We start from the raw sequence: 25,151 nt of genomic DNA, 5'->3' as shown, positions 1-25,151 counted from the left end.
GTCCTAGCACTGAGCCCCATGTAGGGTTCTCTGCTTGGCAGGGAGTCTCCTTGTCTCTCTCCCTCTCCCTTTGTGTGAGCTCTCACTCTCTCTCACTGCCTCAATAAATAAATAAAATCTTGGGGAAAAATTTTAAAAAAATCAAAAACAAAAACAGAATAACTAGACAAGTTATGAAAAGCCCAGAGAAACTATATAAGGTTATCTATTGCAGAAATAAAGTTCATCGACCTTTTCTGAATCCTTGTTACAGAAAAAAACAGTTCCCTAGAAGTGGGAACTATGACAGGGCAAATAAAGAAACCAGGCAAAAACTGTACATACAATTTAGATTTGGCGTTAAGATTACATGATTTTCTTTAGTATTATATATATCCTTCCATTGCTTTCCTTCAGCTAATGCCAAGAAACATTTAATTCTTTAAAACTGAAAAGAATGTAGCTTCAAATCAAGCTAAATGATAAAAGCCAAACTTGACTTTAAAAGTCAACCATGTTGAAATGATGCCTGGGATTTCTTCAAAATAGTCTAAGGGGTAGAGGTCACAGATGAAAAAGAAGGAACCACAGTTGGTACAAAATTAGGAGATAGGCTCATTATATTATTTTCTTATGTTTGAAAATTTTCACAATTAAGTTAAAAAGAAAACAAGTCTTAGGTATGCCAAAATCAAATCAAGAAGCGTTTATTCAAGGGTGCCTAGGTGGCTCCGTAAGTTAAAGCCTCTGCTTTCGGCTCAGGTCATTGGGATCAAGCCCCACAACCCATCAGGCTCTCTGCTCAGCAGGGAGCCTGCTTCTCTTCTCTTCCTCTCTCTCTCTGCCGACTTGTGATCTCTGTCAAATAAGGAAATTTTTTTTAAAAAAAGAAGCATTTATTCACTTACCAGAAGCCTGACCAGCACTTAATGCCAGTGTACTGGAGCTAGTTTAGTGATTCTACTTCTGCAGAGCAGAAAGATATGGTGAAAGACCACATAAAGCCTTAGGAGTCAGAGATTAGAGCTGTAGCCATTTAACATTTCAGTTCATCAATAATTAAATAAAAATTAAGATTCTTAAGGGGCACCTAGATGGTTCAGTCACTTAAACATCTGACCTGTAATTTCAGCTTAAGTCATGATCTTAGTGTTGTGAGATGAAGCCCACGTGGAGCTCACTTTGGGTGTGGAGACTGCTTAAGATTCTCTCTCCCTCTGCCCCTCCCTCCTTTTCCCTTTAAAAAAAAAAAAAAAATTAAAATTCTTCAGTAAAGCTCTCACACTACCCAAATCTCAGGTGAACAGTGGCTAACGTCCTGGAAATTCAGATGTAGAACGCTTCCATCACCATGAAAAATTCTATTAGACAGCAATGGTCTAGAGTTCAAATCCTAGCAGCCACTGAAAATACAGCTTGTATCACTGGCCTAACTATAGCCTCAACTATCTGATCAACCACACCATGCAGGGTTTAGGTAAGAACTGAATACAGGGACGCCTGGGTGGCTCAGTTGGTTAAGCAGCTGCCTTCGGCTCAGGTCATGATCCCAGCGTCCTGGGATCGAGTCCCGCATCGGGCTCCTTGCTCCACAGGGAGCCTGCTTCTCCCTCTGACTCTGCCTTCCACTCTGTCTGCCTGTGCTTGATCTCGCTCGCTTTCTCTCTGACAAATAAATAAATAAAATCTTTAAAAAAAAAAAAAAGAACTGAATACAAACTTTATAAAGAACCTGAATAAGCACTCAATCAAAGTGTTTAAATAGGGGCACGTTGCTGGCTCAATCAGGGAAGCATGTGACTCAAGCTCTGAGTTCCAGCCCCACGATGGGGGTAGAGTTTACCTTAAAAAACAAACGAACAAACATTTTAAGTTTAAATAAAGCACTAAGAGGCAGCAACCTCTTCGACCTCAGCCGCAGCAACATCTTCCTAGGAACAACGCCAAAGGCAAGGGAAGCAAGGGCAAAAATGAACTATTGGGATTTCATCAAGATCAAAGCTTTTGCACAGCAAAGGAAACAGTTAACAAAATCAAAAGACAACTGACAGAATGGGAGAAGATATTTGCAAACGACATATCAGATAAAGCACTAGTGTCCAGAATCTATAAAGAACTTAGCAAACTCAACACCCAAAGAACAAATAATCCAATCGAGAAATGGGCAGAGGACATGAACAGACATTTCTGCAAAGAAGACATCCAGATGGCCAACAGACACATGAAAAAGTGCTCCATATCACTCGGCATCAGGGAAATACAAATCAAAACCACAATGCGATATCACCTCACACCAGTCAGAATGGCTAAAATCAACAAGTCAGGAAATGACAGATGCTGGCGAGGATGCGGAGAAAGGGGAACCCTCCTACGCTGTTGGTGGGAATGCAAGCTGGTGCAGCCTCTCTGGAAAACAGCATGGAGGTTCCTCAAAATGTTGAAAATAGAACTGCCCTATGACCCAGCAATTGCACTATTGGGTATTTACCCTAAAGATACAAACGTAGTGATCCAAAGGGGCACGTGCAACCGAATGTTTATAGCAGCAATGTCCACAATAGCCAAACTATGGAAAGAACCTAGATGTCCATCAACAGATGAATGGATCAAGAAGATGTGGTATATATACACAATGGAATACTATGCAGCCATCAAAAGAAATGAAATCTTGCCATTTGCGACAACATGGATGGAACTAGCGCGTATCATGCTTAGCGAAATAAGTCAAGCGGAGAAAGACAACTATCATATGATCTCCCTGATATGAGGAAGTGGTGATGCAACATGGGTGCTTAAGTGGGTACGAGAAGAATAAATGAAAGAAAATGGGATTGGGAGGGAGACAAACCATAAGTGACCCTTAATCTCACAAAACAAACTGAGGGTTGCTGGGGGGAGGGGGTTTGGGAGAAGAGGATGGGATTATGGACATTGGGGAGGGTATGTGCTTTGGTGAGTGCTGTGAAGTGTGTAAACCTGGTGATTCACAGACCTGTACCCCTGGGGATAAAAATATATGTTTATAAAAAATAAAAAATTATACTTAGAAAAAAAAAGCACTAAGGTATCAGTTACAGCTTACAATATTTATACCTAACCCAGATTGACTGAGCGCAGAGGAATACGAAAGCAGAAACTAAATTAAATTATACAACCAAGGGGAAAGAAGGGTCTGAGATAATGGAAATGTTCTACATCTTGAAAGGGGCATATAGGTTACACAGACATATGCAATTGTCAAAATGAATAGAACAGTACCCTTAAGACAACTAATAAAATAGTACACTAAAGACCCGTGCATGTTACTGTAAATTATACTTTGACTTTTGAAATTAAAAAAAAAAAAGAAAACAGAGGGACCCTTGGGTGGCTGAGCATGGAGCCTGCTTCTCCTTCTGCCTGCTGCTCCGCCCTTGTGTGCACATCTCTCTCTCTCTCTCTGATAAATAACTAAAATCTAAAAAGAATCTCCATTTACAACACTAAAAGTCTAGTAATTAGACTGAACTTAGGTCAAAAATCAACTCACCCTTCTATACAATTTACACCCTGAGGGATTATATATCAAGTATTTTTGTTTAAAAAAAATAATTAAAAAAAGAGAGAAAAAGAAAACACAGAGGGACACTCGAATGGTACAGTCAGTTAGGCATCCAACTCTTGGTTTTGGCTCAGGTTGTATTCTCAGGTTCATGAGATCAAGTTCCAAGTTGGGCTCCAATGCTCCGCACAGAGTCTGCTTCAGACTCGCCTTCCTTCCCCTTCTGACCTTCCCTGCTACACTCTTCTCTCTCTAAAATAAATAAATAAATCTTTAAAAAACAAAAAACAACATAGGATCTCTACCTCTATCATCTTTCCCAAAATTATTTTAGTTGCAACTTCCATTTGCAGACAATATATTGTCCTTCTCATATCATACAATTTCTGGCAAACCACAAGCACCATGAAAAGAAATCCTAAGGATGACTTCTCTCCTCCTAGTTTTATACTATTTTTTTAAATGTTTCTCTTACTTCTACAATAAAAAAACAAAACTAAGATCCACTGAGAGAAGACTTAACAAGTCCAGGCTATTTTATAGTCTCTAGTCAAAAGAAACCCTAAACATCATCTGGTGCAAGTGGTCACATAGCTCCTATGTGCTGCCAGCTCACTCTATTAAAATGTTTTCAGATATACTGAGCCAAAATCTCACTCTGCCTTCTGTTTACTGATTTTAGCTTTGTAAGAGTTCAGTTTTCTGGGGCACCTGGGTGGCATAGTCGTTAATCGTCTGCCTTCAGCTCAGGTCATGATCCCAAGGTCCTGGGTCCTCCCTGCTCAGTGGGAAGCCTGCTTCTGCTTCTTCCTCTCCCTCTGCTGCTCCCTCTTGCTTGTATTTCCTCTCTCACTGTCTGTCTGTCTGTATGTCTCTCTCTCTTGTCAAATAAATAAATAAATAAATAAAATCTTTAAAAAAAAAAAAAAAAGAGTTCAGTTTTCTCTTTCAGGCTAACCATCCTTGTTCTAACTGTTCCTTTTAAGAAAGTTTTAAGTCCTTTAACAACCTGGGCCACTCTCTGAGGTTAATACAGTATTGTTTCCATACTTGTATAATTTTTCAAAACTAGTAAAATTTCTAAAAAAAGAAAAAGAATCATTTAAATGAGGTTTGTAAGCTTTGTTTTTCTAAATCTTTTTTTAAACTGTATTTACTATTTCACAAAACAAAAGGCATATCAGTATTTTAAAAGTAACAGATACACAGTCTCAAAATAAAACAAAGTTCTGTAGGAATTTTACACCAATATTCTTGTGGCATATCAGCCTGAGGGAGTCAATGGTCTATATCTTTCTTAAATTTTGGACACAGAAGTTAAAATCTGATATGGTCTTACTAGCAGCAGAATTCAATGTGACAATCACCATCTGCTTTCTGGATACTACACCACTGTTAATGCATTGTAAAATGTGTTTTATCTTACCTCTTTTTTTTTTTTCTCAGTATTCAACTACATCACCTGAGAAAAAAGTTGAAGATTTCAGATTCTGCTTAATATGAACAGAATTCTGCTGAAGAAATGCTGTTAGCTATGAGCTCTAATGCTAGTGATAGGACAAAATTCAGTAAAACTCATAGGTACATACACATTTGATAGTCAACTATATAATAGAACCTTGTAATTATTTCAATAATAAATACTTCCAAGAGAGTCTGAAGAGAAACAATGAAGTGGCCATGAAAACACAGAAACAGAAGTATAATCAATTACTCAGTTTATATGTATAAAACCTGAACTGCAATTAAAAAAAAAAAAAGACACCATTATTGATAAGCATAGCACATAAAACCAAAACTAAACTCTTTATAGCATAAAGGCTGCCCACTAATTTCTAAACACGCCACAAATCCTCACAAAAACCACAGGCCAAGAAAGAGAGCAAACAAAATCACCCAAAGTCAGCTTCTTAAGATGAGATAAGTAAAATATTCCAGCTTGCATATACGTGCATAACCACCCAACATCAGAAGCCCCCATAGGAACTGAGCAATAAAACAGGGCCAAAGTGGTGACTGAATGTATGTAATCTTACCTAGGATTCACTCAGAAGAAGGCCCCATCTTGAAAGAAAGTATTAAGAGACACAATGGATGAGAATAATGGCTACTGGACATCAAGAAGAAAGGCTTTAAAGTCTGTGAAGACCATCTCTTCAACAAATGGTGTTGGGAAAAATGGACAGCAACATACACAGGAATGAAACTGGACCACTTTCTTATACCATACACATAAAATTCAAAATGGATGAAAGACCTAAATGTGAGACATGAAACCTTAAAAATACTAGAAGAGAACACAGGCTGTAGTTTCTTTGACATTAGCATTAACAACTTCTAGATATGTCTCCAGAGGCAGGGGAAACAAAAGCAAAAATAAACTATTGAGACTGTATCAAAATAAAAGGCTTCTGCAGAGTGATGGAAATAATCAACAAAACAAAAAGGCAACCTAGTAAATGGAAAAAGATATTTGCAAATGACATATGAATAAAGGGTTAGTATCCAAAATACATAATTAATTTGCAAAACTCAACACCCAAAACACAAATAATCCAATTTAAAAACGGGCAGAAGACACAAAAAGATACTTTTCCAAAGACATACAGATGGCCATCAGACACATGAAAAGATATCACTTACCATCAGGGAAGAGCAAATTAAAACTACAATGAGGTATCACCACCTCACACCTGTCCAAATGGCTAAAATCAACAACACAAGAAACAACAGGTGTTGGCGAAGATGTGGAGAAAGGGGAACCCTTTTGCACTTAAAGGTGGGAATGCAAACTGGGAGCTACTGTAGAAAACAATATGGAGACTCCACCAAAAGTTAAAAACAGGAACACCTGAATGGCTCAGTTGGTTGATTGAGCATCTTCTTCAGCTCTGGTCATGATGCCAGGGTCCTGGGATAGAGCACATCAGGCTCCCTACTCAGTGGGGAGTCTGCTTCTCCCTCTGCATGCGCTCCCACCCAACTTGTGCTCTCTCATCCATGCTCTTTCTCTCAAATAAATAAAATCTTTAAAAAACAAGGTTGAAAACAGGGGTGCCTGGGTGGCTCAACTGGTTAAATATCTGACTCTTGATCTCAGTGTTGTGAGTTCAAGCCCCATGCTGGCTCCATGGGGAGCCCATTTTAAAAAAAAAATTAAATTAAAAATAGGGACACCTAACTGGCTCAGTTGTAGAGCTTGCAACTCCTGATCTCAGGGTTGTGGGTTCATGCCCAGTGTTGGAATTACTTTAAAAAGAGAGATTACTTTTAAAAAAAGATGACAAAAATAAATTTTTTACAATTTTTTTAAGATTTTATATATTCACTTGAGAAAGAGAGCATGGTGGGGGACAGGAAAGAGGGAGAAAGAGAAGCAGACTCCCTGCTGAGCAGGGAGCCCAATGTCAGGGCTCAATTCCAAGACCCCTGCATCATGACCTGAGCCGAAGGCTCATACTTAACCAACTGAGCCACCCTGGTGCCCCTTAAAAATAAAATCTTAAAAAGTTATCCAGCAGTTACACACTAGACATTCACCCAAAGAATATAAAAATACTAATTCAAAGAGATATATGCACCCCAATGTTTATAGCAGTATTATCAACAATAGCCAAATTATGGAAAGAAACCAAAGGTCCACTGAATGATGAATGGATAAACAAGATGTGGTATATATACCAATGGGAACAATGGGATATTACTCAGCCATAAAAAAGAATGAAATCTTGCCACTTGCAATGACATGGGTGGAGGTACAGCATGTTAGGTTAAGTAAAATAAGTCAGAGAAAGACAAAAACCATATGATTTCAATCACATATGGAATTTAAGAAATAAAACAAATAAGCAAAGAGGGAAAACACAGGCAAACCAAGAAACAGACTCTTAACTATAGAAACTGATGGTTACCAGAGGGAAGGTAGGTGGAAGATGGGTGAAACAGGTGACGGAGATTAAGGAGTACACTTGTGATGAGTGCAGGGTGATGTATGGAAGTGTTGAATTGCTGTAGTGTATACCTGAAACTAATGTTACACTGTATGTTAGCTGGAATTTAAATAAAAACTTAAAAAACAAAAAAGATCAAAGATGACAGTTTTAGCAAGGCATAGCATTTGGGGAGAAAGAGGCACCTTAGAAGAAGGAATTGACACTTGAAAGCATAATAGAGAAAGAAACCACTGAAGATGAAGACACTACTAAAATAATGATAGAACAATTGTGATATATAATTATTTAAAATAATATATATATAATATTTATATATATATAATTATTTTTAAAAAACGATTCACTGTAGCAACAAAAGAGGGTGCTCTCTTGAACTAAGAGACTGAGGAAGCCACACAAACCTCAATCCAAAAATAAAACTGTCCAAGGGTACCTGAGTGGCTTCAGCTGGTTAAGCATCTGCCTTCAGTCATGGTCTCAGGATCCTGGAATCAAGCCCCGAGTCGGGTTCCCTGCTCAGCGGGGAGTCCACTTCTCCTTCTCCCCCTGATCCTTCCCTCTCTCTCTCTCTCTCAAATAAATAAAATCTTTTTTAAAAAATTAGAAATAAATAAAAAATAAAACTGTCCAAGTGTTAGTCTAGTAAAATCCATCACCACCTGAACAGAAAAAGAAAAAAAAACCATCATCTATACCAAGCTATTTATATGGAATTTAAAAAAAGTAAAAAACCTTGTGGCAGATGGAAACACACCCAAAAAGCCTAACAATAAAAAAGAAGCATGTAATACAACTCCATCACAAATTTAAAATAACCAAATAATGCTGTATAACTTACAGCGAGGTATGTCAATGATTTCCTTTTTTTTTTTTTTTAAGATTATTTATTTATTTATTTGACAGAAACACAGCAAGACCGGGAACACAAGCAGAGGAAGTGAGAGAAGGAGAAGCAGGCTTCCACTGAGCAGGCAGCCCAATGCAAGGCTCGATCCAGGACCCCTGCATCATGACCTGAGCTGAAGGCAGACCGCTAACCTACTGAGCCACCCAGATGCCCCTATGTCAGTTATTTCTTAATAATAATAGGAAAATATAAAACAGGGACAGGTACAGACTACAGACTGAAGTAAAGAAACAAGAGAAACATAACTGCATCTCAGAAATGAAGACTAAACTTCAAGATATATGATCTAAAGTGATAGAAAATAGGAATGCTTCTCAAGTAAGTGAAAAACAAATGTGAAAAGAATCCAAGGAAAAATAAAAAATAAAAGGAGATCAAACAGGCAAAGATCATCAGAGAATAAAGTAGAAGAGAACTAACAAACTGTAATTGTACCTGAAACCACATACCAGGGAAAATTTATCCAGAACAGTTAACAAAGAGACATAATCCTAGTAAAATGATATAAGGAAAACTCCTCAGATCTCCAAAAAGACCAAATCACCCACAAAGAAAATCACAGTGGCATCAGCAATATACAAGCCAGAGAACAAGAGGGCAATATTCTCAAAAAAACTTAAGACATACATCAAAGGTTTTACATTCAGCCAAACTGTCTTTCAAATATCAAGGCTACAGAAAAACAGTTTAACCATGTATGAACTTAAAAGATTTCCATAAGCACTGCTGAGGAACCTCTAGTGTACAATGAGCTTTATCCAACCAAGGGATGATTGGGAAAACTTCAGCTAACGGTCTGCTTGTGAATATAAACTATATTTACTTACAGAACTAAATCTAAAACAAAGGTATTGATGAGGGTGAAAGAACAGTACATAAAATTACATACTCTCAACCAAGTAAAAATCACTTTAAAATGTCAAAGAAAAAGAGACATGGGAAAAAATGTAAAGCAGAATAAGCTCATTCACTGCCTCATACATAAGAAAATGAGAATCAGTGGATTTAATTTACAGCTAACAAATCAAACAGCAAAAGCCTAAATTAAAAAAAGGAGGATTAAGAGAACTTTTCAAAGGTAAAAATATAAAGGTAACTAAGTAGATATAAACCTTCCTAAATACCAAAAAATACACAAAACAAAATAAAAATATCAAACAGAATATAAAACACAAAAGGATAACATAAAACAAAAATGAAATCAATAAAAAAACTAAAGTTCTTAATACACTACACCTACAACAAAACAAGTACTAATTCACATGCTTAACTATTTGCCAGGCACTTTCGTATGTATCTCACTACACGACGTGTGAGGTGTGTCAGAAAAGTACTCTTTTATCTGTTTTTACTCATAAGGCAAACTGAGTCTTAAAAATAGTAAGGAATAAAACAAAGCTGAGCTAGGATTCAATTCCAGAATGTTTTTCTTTCCACACCAGGCTCCCTCTACTCAACACTGAAATTGTTTCAAAACACAAATGTAAGAAATGTGTACTGTTTGTTTCCTGTTTTTAAAATACTATATTCCCACAAAAAATCTTTAGGATGAATTGGCCTGAAACTTTTGATATTCTGGGACAAAGTTTCTCTTTAACAAGAAAAACACTGAAATAAGTTTAAGTCTTCACAGTGGCAGTGGCAACTAAGATGGCAAAGAATGTGACACTATATCAGGTCTTAAATGCAAGAAGTTCTAATTTAGTAATCCAAATAATCACATGCCAGAGTGAAGAAGAGTTACCCAAACCTAGGCTGTGTGATCACTATAACACAAAGTTAGATAATGTATAGTCCGTTCTGCTATAATGCTTATTTGGAAAACACGTTTGTTCCAACATCACTGACACAGTAAGGAGTATTCTGAACACACTAAATTTCAAATTTCGTGATTGTTTCTGTGAGATTTTGTCCATCAGAAGTACTAGGTAAACAAAACTGCACTCAGCTGAGACAAACCACATAGGCATGTACAGGACAGACAACATACACCTCAAACATCTACTAGCTACATCAGTTCTGGCTGTGTTATGAGCCACACCCATCCCTATCTAGTGTTACAACTTTCCCTCAGATTTTACATAACTTTCCTTCCATGACTTCAAAATAATCCACAAGCTGTAGTCCTTCTGACACTCCCACAAACTTCTGGATCTCTCTATGGTAAAATGCAGTATTTATTCTATGGTATTTATGTATTTGTTAACCATTTAACATATGTAAAAACTGTGCTATCATTTTAATTTGGTTCTTACCTTTGCTTTTTTCACTACTGAAAAAAAATTTTAATATTTTATTTATTTAGGGGCGCCTGGGTGGCTCAGTGAGTTAAGCCTCTGCCTTCAGCTCAGGTCGTGATCCCAGGGTCCTGGGATAGAGCCCCACAGCGGGCTCCCTGCTCAGCAGGGAGCCTGCTTCCTCCTCTTTCTCTTCCTGCCTCTCTGCCTACTTGTGATCTCTCCGTCAAATAAATAAACTCTTAAAAAACAAACAAAAAAAAGATTTTATTTTTTTATTTGAGAGGGAGAAGAAGGGAATTCCCTACTGAACAGGCAGCCCATGCAGGGCTCGATCCCGGTCTTCAGGATCACAACCTGAGCCAAAGGCAGACGCTTAACCAAATGAGCCAGGTGCCCCTCACTAATAAAAATTTTTTTGAGTGCTGTGCCTAACCCCATTTTTTCCGTAAGCCCTGTGGTTTTTATTGCATGATTTTGCATAGTGCAGTGACTTTCAGGAACCCATTGTCCTGATACAGCACAAGTGACTCTATATAAAGCAATCAGAAATCTACTTTTAACAATAACGTTAAGTATGAGCTATACTTGTTAGTTTCCTTAAAGGAGAGATGCAAGATTTATTTACATCAGCTCATGTGTTAAGAAGAGCCTAATATAAAATCTGGCTCAAAATACTCTTCAATAAATGCCAGTTTACTTCATTTCCCCTCTTCTTAAAGATTCTGATTCAGTTTCAAAGCACTGATACTCAAAGATGATCTTGTAATCTCCAATGAGATCTCTCTGAAAAATAAAGAGTATCATATTTTTTTTTAAAGATTTTATTTATTTATTTGACAGAGAGAGATCACAAGTAGATGGAGAGGCAGGTAGAGAGAGAGAGAGGGAAGCAAGCTCCCTGCTGAGCAGAGAGCCCGATGCGGGACTCGATCCCAGGACCCTGAGATCATGACCTGAGCTGAAGGCAGTGGCTTAACCCACTGAGCCACCCAGGCGCCCCTAAAGAGTATCATATTAAGTGGAAGCCATTACTGTAAAGAGAAAAAACTTTTTTAACTGGAACAACCATGTGTGGAAGTAAATAACCAACCTTAAGGGTATTTTTCTAGGTCTATACTTTTAAAAGCAAACTTTCATTTCTCCTTTTATATCCAACACATATAGATAGATAGAATAATTCCAACAGATAACACACAGGAATATTTAAATAATCTCCTACATAATGGAATCTTCAAGATTTAAAATATCACTGGCTAGGGGTGCCTGGGTGCCTCAGTCAGTTAAGCCGCTGCCTTCAGCTCAGGTAATGATCCCAGGGTCCTGGGGACGAGTCCCGCATCAGGCTCTCTGCTCAGCAGGGAGCCTGCTCCTCCCCCGCCCCCAACCCGCCTGCCTCTCCGCCTACTTGTGATCTCTGTCTGTCAAATAAATAAAATCTTTAAAATATCACTGGCTAGTGGAGCGCCTGGGTGGCTCAGTGGGTTGAGCCTCTACCTTCGGCTCAGGTCATGATCCCAGGGGCCTGGGATTGAGTCCCGCATAGGGCTCTCTGCTCAGCAGGGAGCCTGCTTCTCCTCATCTCTCTCTCTGTCTGTCTCTCTGCCTATTTGTGATCTCTCTCTCTGTCAAATAAATAAATAAAATCTTAAAAAAAAAAAAAAATCACTGGCTAGAGGTGCCTGGCTGGCTCAGTGGGTAGAGCATGCAAATCCTGATCCTACGGTGGTGGTACAAACCCCATGTTGGGCCTAGGGCTTACTCACAGAAGAAAAAAGAAAAAGAATCATTGGCTTGAACTAAGATTGTAATTTCCCCAGTAGGCTTTGACAGAAATTTTCAAATTATCTCAACTGAAAATGTGTTCCTATTATACTAACTGAAGAAAATTTCAGTGGAATAGAGCATATCAGGCAACAAAAACATTAATCTTTCCATCATTTATTTCTATACTGCAATTTTTAAAAAAAGGATTTTATTTATTTGACAGAGAGAGACAAGCAAGAGACAGAACACAAGCACAGGGAATGGGAGAAAGAGAAGCAGGCTTCCTGATGAGGCAGACGCTTAACAACTGAGCCACCCAGGCTCCCCTATACTGCAATTTTTATTTTATTTTTATTTATTTATTTATTTATTTATTTATTTATTTTTTAAAGATTTTATTTATTTATTTGACAGAGAGAGATTACAAGTAGGCAGAGAGAGAGAGGAGGAAGCAGGCTCCCCGCCGAGCAGAAAGCCCGATGCGGGACTCGATCCCAGGACCCTGAGATCATGACCTGAGCCGAAGGCAGCGGCTTAATCCACTGAGCCACCCAGGCGCCCTATTTTATTTTTAAATAGTCAAAAAAGGGGCACTTGGGTGGCTCAGGTCATGATCTCAGGGTCCTGGGATCGAGTCCTGCATTGGTCTCTCTGCTCAGCGGGGAGCCTGCTTCTCTCTCTCTCTCTCTCTCTCTGCCTGCCTCTCCGTCTACTTGTGATCTCTCTCTGTCAAATAAATAAAATCTTAAAAAAAAAAATCAAAAAACTGCTTTATTAAATTAAAATTTTAAAGAATTATTTTATTTCCAAATTAGCAGGGAACAATATAATTCCTATCTTACCTAAGGAGGAAAAACCATATGTAACAAGTTAAGCTAGTTTTTCAAAAGTTAAAATTTCAACACAAGTTTGCATTATAAAACAGCTTAGATGTTAGGTATACAGCTGATATTCCAGGGAAATTCCCCAAAGTCAAGAATACAATCACAGCATAAAATTCCCTCCTCACCAAACCCCAATATTTATATTAAGAACCAACACTCTTTTAAACCTCTTCACATGCGCTTCTCACCATCAGCACTGGCAACTGACATTCTTTTCAAAACTATTTTTCACTAAGAATCTTAAGTTTTTCTCTCTTCAGTAGGGCTACTGCCTATAAATAGACAGCAAAGTTGTATTTAGATGTGAATGTTGATGGCTGGCTAGGCTCAATGATTAGTTATGCAGCTTGCTCTGCCACACCAGCCTCCTAGCATACCTTTCCAATTCCAAAAATTCAACCTCATCTTTACATTTTCTGTAAAACACTTACAAAGCAACTTTAATCTACAAAAATATCCCTTCCTGTTTTATGATATCACATGCACTGGTCCTCAACCCCAAATGTGTGTTGGAATCAGTTACAGAGCTTTCTGAAACTATAGATGACTGAGCTTTACTATCTGATTCAACAAGCTCCTCATGACAAACATCCTCATTTAATCCAGATGCCATTTTTTCCTCCAGTGCTAAAACAACCAAAACAGAAACAATAAAATTTCCTCTTATTATGCTTCTGTGACTGGAGAAAGGCCATGTAAACAAACTAATACTATGATTCATTCGTAAATGAAACTTCTAAGGTCTTACGGGGTAATACAGGTTCTGCCTGATATCCTACCATTACCTCATGGAACAATGTACTCTTCAATGCCAAGGCCCAGTAACACCCTTTTCTCAAAAATCTTTATATAAGAACATAATCCAAAGAGCTTTCTCTCTTGTTACTGTTTATACACTCATTTTATGCAACAAGTACTTATTCAGTGTCTGTTATGGTACATGGTTCTAACCAATGGGGGTATAGTAATTAACAGAAAAAAGGTCCTATCATCATAAAACCTACATTTTAATTATAGAAGACATGTGATAAATTACTCACACATATATGTCATATGGTAATAAAATGATATAGAAAGACATAAAGTAAGGAAGAAAATAAGATTGAGCTGAGGAAGACTTCTGGTGAAGGAAGGCCTCTACACAACATTTAGAGAACATTTGAGCAGAATTCTAAAAGAAGAAATGTGCCATGCAGGTATCTGATGGGGGAGAAAATTCTGAATAGTCCTTTGCATATGATCCCTTATATAACCTGCCTTTTTATGTCCAAAACCACTTTCAGGTACAAAGACGATATATTTGATTCAATGCTCTATGAGAACTGCATGGTCAGAGGCACAAATATTAAAGGAAATAATGCACACTAAACAAAGAGATCCCTTTAGCTAAAGCAGGTTGGCCAGTAGTTCTCCAGTCCTCCAACCATACAGGGCACCATGCCTGCCTCTGCGGAAATAGTCTTTTTAACCAGTGCTTCAAAGTAATAGCTGGGATAGCAATTCTATTATCATCAAATAACTTAGTTTGTATAATCCCCAATAAATACCCAAGACTGCAAGCCTTTAAAATATCCACAGAATCAAACATTAAATTCAATTCCCTGTTAAAGTTTTGTATGCTTTTCTGAACATAAAGTGTAATTTCCTACTATTAAAAACTAAACTGCAGGGGGCACCTGGGTGGCTCAGTTAGTTTAGCATCTGCCTCAATTCAGCTCAGGTCATGATCCCAGAGTCTTGGGATCGAGCCTACAATGGGCTCCTTGCTCAGTGGGAGCCTGCTTCTCCTTCTGCCTGCAGCTCCCCCTGCTTGTGTTCTCTCTCTCTCTCTGACAAATAAATAAAATCTTAAAAAAAAAAAAAAAAAAAAACTAAACTGTGGTCAATTCTTTTTTTTAAGCCAAAGTAGTCTCCAAATAATCTGCATAAACCAGTACTTTAACCTACTCTCAATCCAAGAGACATTTGAGACATTTCAGGTTTCTAACACAATAAACCATTTAAAAAATATGTTTGGGAGCACCTAGGTGGTAGAGTCAGGCCACTGATTCTTATGTCAGCTCAGGTCAGGATCTCAGGGTCTTGAGATCAATCCCATGTCCCATGCTAGGCATAGAGCTACTTAAGTAAGATTCTCTCCCACCCCAACTCCCCAAAATTAAAAACAAAAACAAAAAACACACACATACAAGCACATATGCTTTGTCAATTTAAATAAAAACATCTCTTTGTTCATTCATTCTACATCCCATTCCAGAAAGGATTTAGGGCATAAGTATAAATGCAAACAAACAAAACCATGAATTCACCACATTATTGAAAGGTTTTTTTCTCCTAAGATTTTTACAGACTTTTAAAAAGAGCATTTTGTGTATTTTATAATATAGTACAGTATAGCAAATTTGCATTTCCTTTTCTAGTACACTTCCAGGAAGAAATTTATTCTGGCTTAAACATTTGATTACCTACAGTGTACAAAAGAAAAGGACTTCAGGGGCACCTGGGTGGCTCAGTCAGTTTAGCTTCTGCCTTAGCTCAGGTCCTGATCCCAGAGCCCTGGCATTGAGCCCAACATCTGGCTCCCTGCTCAGCCTGCTTCTCCCTCTCCCTCTGCCTCTCTTCCCCTACTCATGTTTTCACTTGCTTTACCTTCTCTCTCTCAAATAAATTAAAAAGTTTTTAAAAAGAAAAAGAAAAAGGACTTCACTGTAGGTAAAACTTTGTTTCCATTTCTGTATTTGTTTCTTTGTTACATTCTGAACACATGCAAGGCAGGCCAGAGCACATTAAAACCAATTTCAAGGTTACTGTCCACATTCAGTTGCCAAAACTATAACTGTTACATAGAAATTTAAATCAACAGACCTTCCATGTACACATGGAAATTTTCTTGACAATTCCTAATTTTAATTTCATCTGCAACTAAATCCAACCTAAGTATTACTGTAAAAAGAGCACTTCTTCCCAAATGCAATAAATCTTATGAAATAATTTACCTACAATATGTAGGTACCTACAATACATCTAGACACCGACAATTATTACAACACCTTCACCTAACTCCCTCTACCTACAACCAAACCCAGCACCCCACACCACCACCACCAAACAAACACTAGGCAGGTATGGTACAAATGCCTTGAAAAATACCCCAAAAACTGATTCTTGAATCTAACACTAAGTGTTAACCTTAATCTCAGTCTGCTTTCTTAATAAAAAATGTCTCCACCTTGGGAAGTTTCAAGAATAAAGAAGGATCCACAAAGGGCACTGTCCAAAACGGCAATCACACACCACCACATGTGGCTATTTGAATTTAAACTTAACTAAATTTAAAAATTGAATTCCTCAATCACATTAGCCCTATCTGAGGTGTACAACAGTCACATGTGACTAACAGCTACCATACTGGACAAGGCAGATACAGGACATTTCCATCACCACAGAAAGTTCTATTGTGCAGTGCAAATGTTAAGTTTTCAGTAAATCACAAATATCACCATGCCACACTATAACTTCTCTTGCCACTTTTCTAGGAAAGAAAAATTCTGTTCTCTAGACTTTTAACTAACAACATAAATCATTCAGGCAAAAGTCCAAAACAGATTAATGATGTAAACTATTTTAAGTGCTCTCAACATAGGATTTTTTGCCCTTATAGCTCACATTAACACTTAAGAAGAGCAGAAGCAGCAACAGTCACCAACCTGGCAACACTTGACTGAAAAGCATCAGGGTATACCCAACTTGTCCAAGTGGACTAAAATCTAAAAAGGTGTGAATTTCATTCCATTCCAGCAACTCATTTTTCCTACCCTTAACCTAGATCCTAAAAAAGTGGTATGGAGATCTGGTACTGTTCTTAAACTATTTAGATAAACAAATAGCATCATGAGTAGACAAAGTCACAATTTTCTAATGACTTAATTTTCCAAATCATTAAAATCATGTATAATTACAACAAAAATCCCACAAAAAAAAAACCCCACTCCTGATAAACACACATAACTCTTCTTTAAACTAAACTCCTATATGTTACATTAAATTCATGCCCTGCCCTTTCTCTAGACAAATTACACACAAGACCCATTTTATAGACATTCTGACCAATTTATAACAATTCTTTAGTCAGAAAAGAGTAAAGTAACATATGAAAAAAGGGCCCAATATGCACCAAAATTGAATTTTATTATTTTTTATTTTTTTTAAGATTTTATTTATTTGACAGAGAGAGCACAAGTAGGGGGAGTAGCAGGCAGAGAGAAAGGGAGACTAAGCTCCCTGCTAAGCAAGGAGCCTGAGGTAGGGCTTGATCCCAGGACTCTGGGATCATGACCTTAGCCAAAGGCAAGCACTTAACTGACTGAGCCACCCAGGTGCCCTCAAAACTGAATTTTCGATATCAAAACTAAACTAGAACAAGCCAGGAAAATCCACTACAGAAACTTTCTGGGTCTCCTTTGAAAAATAAAGGCAAAACATATTTTATTACTTTGAAATTGAGTTTTCAAATATTTTAAAAATACAAACTTCATTTCCTAAAGGAATTTACTGTAGTAAATACAAACAAGTATGGTACAACTAACAAAGTAGCAGCTCAAAAAGTGAATACTACTGGAATGATTTAACAGTTACCAACCCAGCAACACTTGGTTTACAGGCATTAAAGTATGCCCAATTTTTCGGAATTGGCGGTCTTAAAATCAAAAGGGCTAACATACCATAAAAACTGAGGAATCAGAAGGAATTTTGAAAAAGCAAATACAACTATACTTTTGGTTAGCAAAGTTTTCTTCATTCCTAATGTAACTGAACAAAAAGAACACTATCCCCTTCTCTTTAGTAATTTTCACGTTTCTTCCGCATATACTGTATCACAATAAATCCTTTAGCGCTTCGATTTTAGCAATAAACTTAAAAGTTCTGCCCCACTATCACGAGAAAAAAAAATATGAGCAAAATGATTAATGAAAAAATGCTATTCTATGAATGGTTAAACTGTGGTACACCTATATCACAGAATTCTACTCAACAATAAAAAGGAACAAACTAGTATTAATACACCCAACAACTGGGATGTGTCCCAAGGAAATTTATATTGCATTAAAACAAGGCCAATCCGGGGCGCCTGGGTGGCTCAGTGGGTTAAGCCTCTACCTTTGGCTCAGGTCATGATCCCAGGGTCCTGGGATCGAGTCCTGCATTGGTCTCTCTGCTCAGCGGGGAGCCTGCTTCTCTCTCTCTCTCTCTCTCTCTCTGCCTGCCTCTCTGTCTACTTGTGATCTCTGTCTGTCAAATAAATAAATAAAATCTTAAAAAAAAAAAAAAGGCCAATCCTAAAAAGTTATATGCTGTATGATTCTTTTCAGTAAACATTCATGAAATGACAAAATCATAGAAATAGGAAACAGAACAGTTAGTGACTGCCAGAGTTTGGGGGTAAAGGGGATGGAAGGCAGGTAGGAAGGTGTGGTTCTAAAAGGGCAAGAGAAGGATCCCTGTGCTTATGGAACCATTCTGCATACCCAATGTAGTGGAGGTTATGTAATTACAATTGCGATAACACTGCATAGAACTAAATACACACACAAATTAGTACAAATAAACTCAAGAAATCTGAATAAGATTGATAGAGTATATCAATGTTGATATTGAACTACAGTTTTATAAGGCATTAGCACTGGGAAACTAGGTAAAGGGTACAAGGGATCTCTGTATTATTCCTTAAAACTGCATGTGAGTCTAGTTATCTCAAAATAAAAAGTCTGATTTTTTTTTTAAACTGCTACCCTAACAATTGGGATAATTTGAATATGAACTGGATATTCCACAGTACCAGGGAATGGCTGTTAACAATATTATGGATAGACAGGACACTACCCTTATTGCTGGAGCATATATGGATTAAATCGTATGCCTGCTATTTACTCTTATGTGTATTGGAAGAGCAAGAAGCAATCTGGCAAAATGTTACATACTAAATTAAGGTAAAGAGTTCATGAGTGCTCCTTGAACTCTTCTCTCAACTTTTCTGCTTGAATTTTTTTCAAAAAAAGTTAAGGAGTAAAATTTAAGACACATTTTTACCCTGAAAGTATGTTACAGTCGAACTGACACACCAGTTGGTCTTTTAAAAGATTTAAAAGTAGGAATGCCTGAGTGGTTCAGTGGGTTGGGCTCCTGGCTTCAGCTCAGGTCCTGGGATCTAGGACCGCTCAACAGTGACCTGCTTCTCCCTCTACCTTCCTCTCCCACTCCCCCGCTCTTAGGCATGCTCACGCTCTCTCCCTCAGTTAAGTAAAATCTTTTAAAATAAATAAATAAAGGATTGTAAAACAAATGAATTTTCCATCTACCCTGGTTATTCCTAAAACCAAAAAATGGCAATAAGAATTTCAAAGGAAAAATTACTTGGTATTGGATGTGACTTCCTGTTAAGTTTTTCAACATAAATTGACTAAATCTGTAAAGCATATGGATATTTTTGCAAAATCAAAGTCAGTTCAACATGGATTACTCCTTCCTATTTCTAGAAGACTGGATCCCCAAAATTGGTCTACTTTTCAAATAAATAATTGAAGCAAATTAAAATTGCAATGGAAAACAGCTAACACTTTCATACACACACTCCAAGTTTTTTAAAAGTTTTAAGTCTGTCAGTTAATTCTTTCATAAAGAAATCTTCGCATGAAGGGGCAACCCACAAACTAAATGTCAAACTTAAAATGTGCCATGAGGTATTAATCATAGCGCCAAGGCCACAAGATACATTTTACAATGTCAACAGTCCCTCCAAACATCACTGTATTTTATGGTATTAAAGAAAAATGCAAACCGCACACATCTGAAATGTAAGAAATAAGTGAGTGTGAGCTCGCGTCAATAAAATCCATCTCAAAAGTTCTTAAGTTGCCTTTGCTGCTAAATTTTTGGATCAGTGTTAATACACTTCAGTCTCTGAGAAAATTTGCGTCTAGAACATCTAAACCAGAAACTCCATAAACTTTTCACTTCCAACCGGACCGCCCCCTCGCAGTGGGCCCCACCTCCCGAGTAGGGTATGGGGTGGGGCTGTTTCCCGCTCGGAAACTAAGAAATAAATGTCCCTTCTCCATACAGAAACGAGGGGAAAAGGCCGATAATCTGCAGACTCAAGTATGAAACTAATTACAAGGAGGTAGTCATTTAGAAAGCTTCTTTTCCTCTACTAAATCCCTTCCTTCCCTCCGTCCAGGTCATTCAGTGACCCCGGGCGGGGACAGGTGAATATCAAGAGAGGAAGAGGGAGGGACGGACGATGGAGGGAGAGCCGCGCTTGGGCAATGAATGAGCTGTGCCGCATCCGCACCACCTGTTCCTTAGAAGGGTGCCACTGCGACCTACCGGCAGTGTTCCTGCACCACCCCGGCCGCTACTCCTGCCCGTGTTGCCCGCTTCCCGGCTAAAGGCCGGGCCTGTCCTCCCTTCATTCGGGGCGGATGAAAACCCGCAGTCTAGAAGCTAGGAAAACGGGGCCTACTCCGGAACCACGGCCTCGGAAGCGAGGAGGAAGCCCGTGGCTCGGGGCGCAGTGGGAACCACAGGGAAGGGACGAGGAGGTGCATACTGCTTGACTAGGAGTACGAAGGCGGGTTTCCTGGCGGAGGTGGCCCCGTGCCCGCCGGACCGAGGTTAGGGGTGACAGGCCCTTGTACCGGCTAAATCCTCCCCACTTCTTGCCCAGAGTCTCACACTTACCAAGATCCGCTTGAAAAGAGCGTTCTCCTTGGGCGGGAGGCTCACGGCCGGCATCGTTCCGGCTCCTCCCGCTGCTCCCGCCACCGCCCGGCTCGGTCAGTCTGTTTGTCCGACCGCCGCCGCCGCCGCCGCCGTCGTCCCCTGGCCGCTTCAGCCTTGATTGCCCCGATCCACCGCCACCACCAGGCCTCGAGTGTCACCGCGTCACCCAACCCCGACACCCCCCTTCCCCTCGTTGTCTTTTTTCCTTTCTCACTTAACGCTGCCGCCGCCTCCCCCCCCCCCACGGGTCTCCGTCGGCGGTTCACGTGGTAACTGAACAGACCGACAGAGGCAGCCAAAATGGCGGACGCGGAGGGCTTTCCCACCCGGGTCACACCTCCTAGCACGCAGGCGCGATGACCTCCTTTCCCCACCTCCTCTGTCCTAGAGCTTGCTGGGAAACCTGGAGGCCAGCGGGTGGGCGGAGGCCAAGAGGGTCGCGGCAGGCCCCGCCCATCCCTCGGTCGCAGAGCGTCTTGCAGGCGCTTGGGGAAGAGTTGGGGGGTGGGAGGTCCCTAACTGCTGTCCAAGAGCCTCCCACTCTCAAATTGCTTTTCTGCTGTTTGATGCCAAAGCGGCCTTTCTTTCATTCATTGGGTAGATTCTCGTAGGCTGTATGATCATACTTTGAGCCTGAAGTGCTAAAGTGAAGGTGTTCAAGAAGTTCTGCGTTTGATCGTGGATCAAGTACCGAATTAAAAAGCAGAGGCGAAAGGGAAATGAAGGCTTCACCCCAGGGGGGACTTGAAAACCTGTACGAAAAAGAGAGGGTTCATGGAGTCTGAAAACCGTGAAAGAGTTTGACCAATTAAATGGGCTGGCTGGAGGATCGGTGATTTAGTTTATTACTTAAGGTGAGCGGGGAAAGAGCCATATCCTAAGTGCCATATTTGCACTGCCAAAGAAGCATCTGAAAGTTAAATGTGTTTTATTTCAGTGTTTAGTCCATACAATGAAGGGTTCACGACTGTTTAAGCCATGTTGGAGTAGAGTTCAGGGACATTGACTCCCCCGGAGTTGGCTAAAGTGCTTAATGTTGTGAGTGTTGAACTCTCCATCACCAGAAATCCTCAAATCTTGAACATCAGAGTATCAGGGAAGGATACTAGAGAACGCTGCAGTAGACAAGATCAAACTAGATACCGAAGTGGACCTTTTCCACATATGCGTATATGTATAAGTAATTTCATTAACAACTGACAGTAAAGGGGCGCCTGGCTGGCTCAGTCAGTAGAGCATATGACTTTTGATTTCAGGGTGGTGAATTTAAGCCCCAAGTTGGCATGAAGCCTACTTTTTAAAAAAAGATTTTTTTTTTTGTAATTGACAGTACAACTATTTTAAAGCTGACATTCCATTGATGATCTACAATTTTTCCATCATATGAGCCATTTTGCACCTGATTATTTTTGATGATCTCTCTCCAGATGCTGGATTCCGTCTGTAGCATTCTCTGAATCAGGAATCATTGCATTATATGTGCAATAACTTTGCTCTTTTAAATGTATTTACCCAGATAGTTTACTGTTTCTTCTTGCTCTTCTTTAACTCTTCCTAGAAGGTATAAGGTGAGGGAGATGTTTCCCATTGTAAAACTCTGGGACTAATCCTTGGGTTTTCTAGCTGCTATCTCAAATGCCTGCTCTCTCTTGTTTTGCCTGGATCATAAGTAAGGTTTTATGAATCAAATCCTGCAATTTGTTCGAATTCTGTTATTTTTGTTCAAAAGTTTCACTAAAAAAAGTTGTATCTACAGGAAACCATGTTTGAGTTTTGAAATATGGCCAGTTTTTTAGCGTTAACTTTTTTTTTAAGTAAAACTAAGAGCAAACATAGAATTCATAAAAACAGTTGTCACTCAATGATAATCTTTGAACTTCACTGCCCCCAAGAGGTCTTTCTTTCAACCATCTCAGTTATTAAGAAGTAGAAAAGTCGGGGCGCCTGGGTGGCTCAGTGAATTAAAGCCTCTGCTTTGGGCTAGGATCGAGATCGAGCCCCGCATCAGGCTCTCTGCTCAGTGGGGAGCCTGCTTCTCCCTCTCTCTCTGCCTGCCTCTCTGCCCACTTGTGATCTCTGTCAAATAAATAAAATATGTTTTAAAAAAAGAAATAGAAAAGTTATCTAACTTACAGTGACAATTTTAGCTTCACTACTAACTTTGGTTTCCAGGTATCTGGCTTCATATCCAAAAGTTCCTACAGAAATATTATTTGCTACGGTTTTCTAAATTTCTCCTTTGAATAATATACTATTTTCCCCTTGAGGGAAGAAAATTTCTGATGTTTTAAGCAAACAGTGGTCCTCACCAAAAGCTGAGTACCTGAATAGATAAGCCACCAATATAGTTGGGCAAATGTTATCTTCTTTTCGGCTAATAACAAATAAATTTTTAAGATTCAGTGAATACTGGAGTGCCTGGGTGGCTCAGTGGGTTAAGGCCTCTGCTTTTGGCTCAGGTCATGATCCCAGGGTCCTGGGATCGAGCCCCGCATTGGGCTCTCTGCTCACCAGGGAGCCTACTTCCCTTCCTGTCTCTGCCTGCCTCTCCGCCTACTTGTGATCTCTATCTGTCAAATAAATAAATAAAATCTTAAAAAAAAAAAAAGACTCAGTGACTACTACTTTGCATCATCATTTATCTGAGTCATTTCCTAGTTCAAATGCATGTATAGATAACAGGTGGACCATACAGTCCATGCCTTGATAGCCTAAACTCAATAATAAAATATCTGCTCTCATAGATCACCACTGTTTGACAAACAGATCCTATTTAACCCGTATGCTGTGAATGACAGCTATGCAGGAAGTTAACATATCCAAGGCTGGATGATGACAGACCATGAGGATGATATTGATGATGAGGATGATGTTTCATTCATCTTACCCTAAATATTCGCATATCACTATTCCCAAAATGTCTCTTCACAAAAAAAGTAACCATAAATAAATATATAAATAAACCACCTCAGAACTTTAATTCTATTAAGAGGGATATGTAGAGTAAAATTCTCCATGTCCATATATGTAAGATGTTCTCTCTTGACACTTTTATGCCTTAATCATTAAGTATTTAAATTTTATAGAAATAAAACATTAAAGAAGTTTATGTATTTGTCACCCAGATTTAACAAATGTTAACATTTTGTGATTGCTTCTGATTGTTCTTTAAATAAAAATGTACAGATATTGAGGCACCTGGGTGGCTCAGTGGGTTAAAGCCTCTGCCTTCGGCTCAGGTCATGATGCCAGGGTCCTGGGATTGAGCCCTGAATCAGACTCTCTGCTCAGCAAGGAGCCTGCTTCCCCCCCCCCTCTCTCTGCCTGCCTCTCTGCCTACCATGATCTCCATCTGTCAAATAAATAAATAAAATCTTAAAAAAAAATTACAGATACTTGGGTTGCCTGGGTGGCTCAATCAGTCAAGTGTTTCCCTTCAGCTTGGGTCATGATCTCAGAGTCCTGGAATTGAGCTCCACATGAGTGCTGTGTTGGGCTCCCAGCTTAGTGGGAGTGCCGCTCCCCACTGCTCAATCTCTCTCTCTCTCTCAAATAAATAAATAAAATCTTTTAAAAAATTTTTGCAACTATATCAGGAACTGCATCCCTCTCCAGATCCTCCCGAATTTGATGTATGATATTTTCATGCATCATAAATCAATAAACATATATGTAGTGATCTTATATTTTATGTTTTCAACTTTTGCTCTTCTTAACCCTCCCTAGGAATGAGAAGTGTGAGTTGAGTAAGATGTTGCCTAGTGGAAAAATCTGGGACTAGAACTGTCGTTTTCTGGCTGCTAACTCAAATCTTCTCTCCTTTTGCCTGGGTCATAAAGAAATTTTTAGTATTCAAATTCTGGAAATGCTTAAATGAATGTCATGTAGCAACTTCTACCAAAATACCATAGCTACTAGCTCCTGGCTGGAATTGCTTCATCAGGATTCTTCTCAAGATGGAGTTTCACCTACAGCTGCCTACTCCAAGTGTAGGGTTCCATCAGCTCTAACATGCTGAGAGGAATGTGCTTATATTTCATCACTTTCCCAAAATATACACTAGTAAGAGGATACAGGGACCAAAAGAAGAAAACAGTCTTTTTC

General features: G+C 39.0%; 1 protein-coding gene across 1 annotated transcript in view; it reads right to left on the bottom strand.

Moving 5' to 3' along the window:
• The window catches only part of NAA15 (N-alpha-acetyltransferase 15, NatA auxiliary subunit), an 84,312-nt gene extending 62,936 nt beyond the window's left edge, over positions 1-21,376 (bottom strand). Inside the window, 1 exon segment of the mRNA XM_013064517.2 lies at positions 21,006-21,376. Coding sequence (XP_012919971.2) covers positions 21,006-21,059 — 54 coding nt within the window. The 5' untranslated portion in view covers positions 21,060-21,376.
• Between the last annotated feature and the right edge of the window lie 3,775 nt (positions 21,377-25,151).

The sequence above is a fragment of the Mustela putorius genome, unplaced genomic scaffold (genome assembly GCF_011764305.1).
Source record: "Mustela putorius furo isolate JIRA1106 unplaced genomic scaffold, ASM1176430v1.1 tig00000083_pilon_pilon_pilon, whole genome shotgun sequence".
NCBI lineage: Eukaryota > Metazoa > Chordata > Mammalia > Carnivora > Mustelidae > Mustela > Mustela putorius.
Note: the sequence above shows the minus strand (reverse complement) of the source record. Positions and strands in the feature narration are given on the sequence as shown.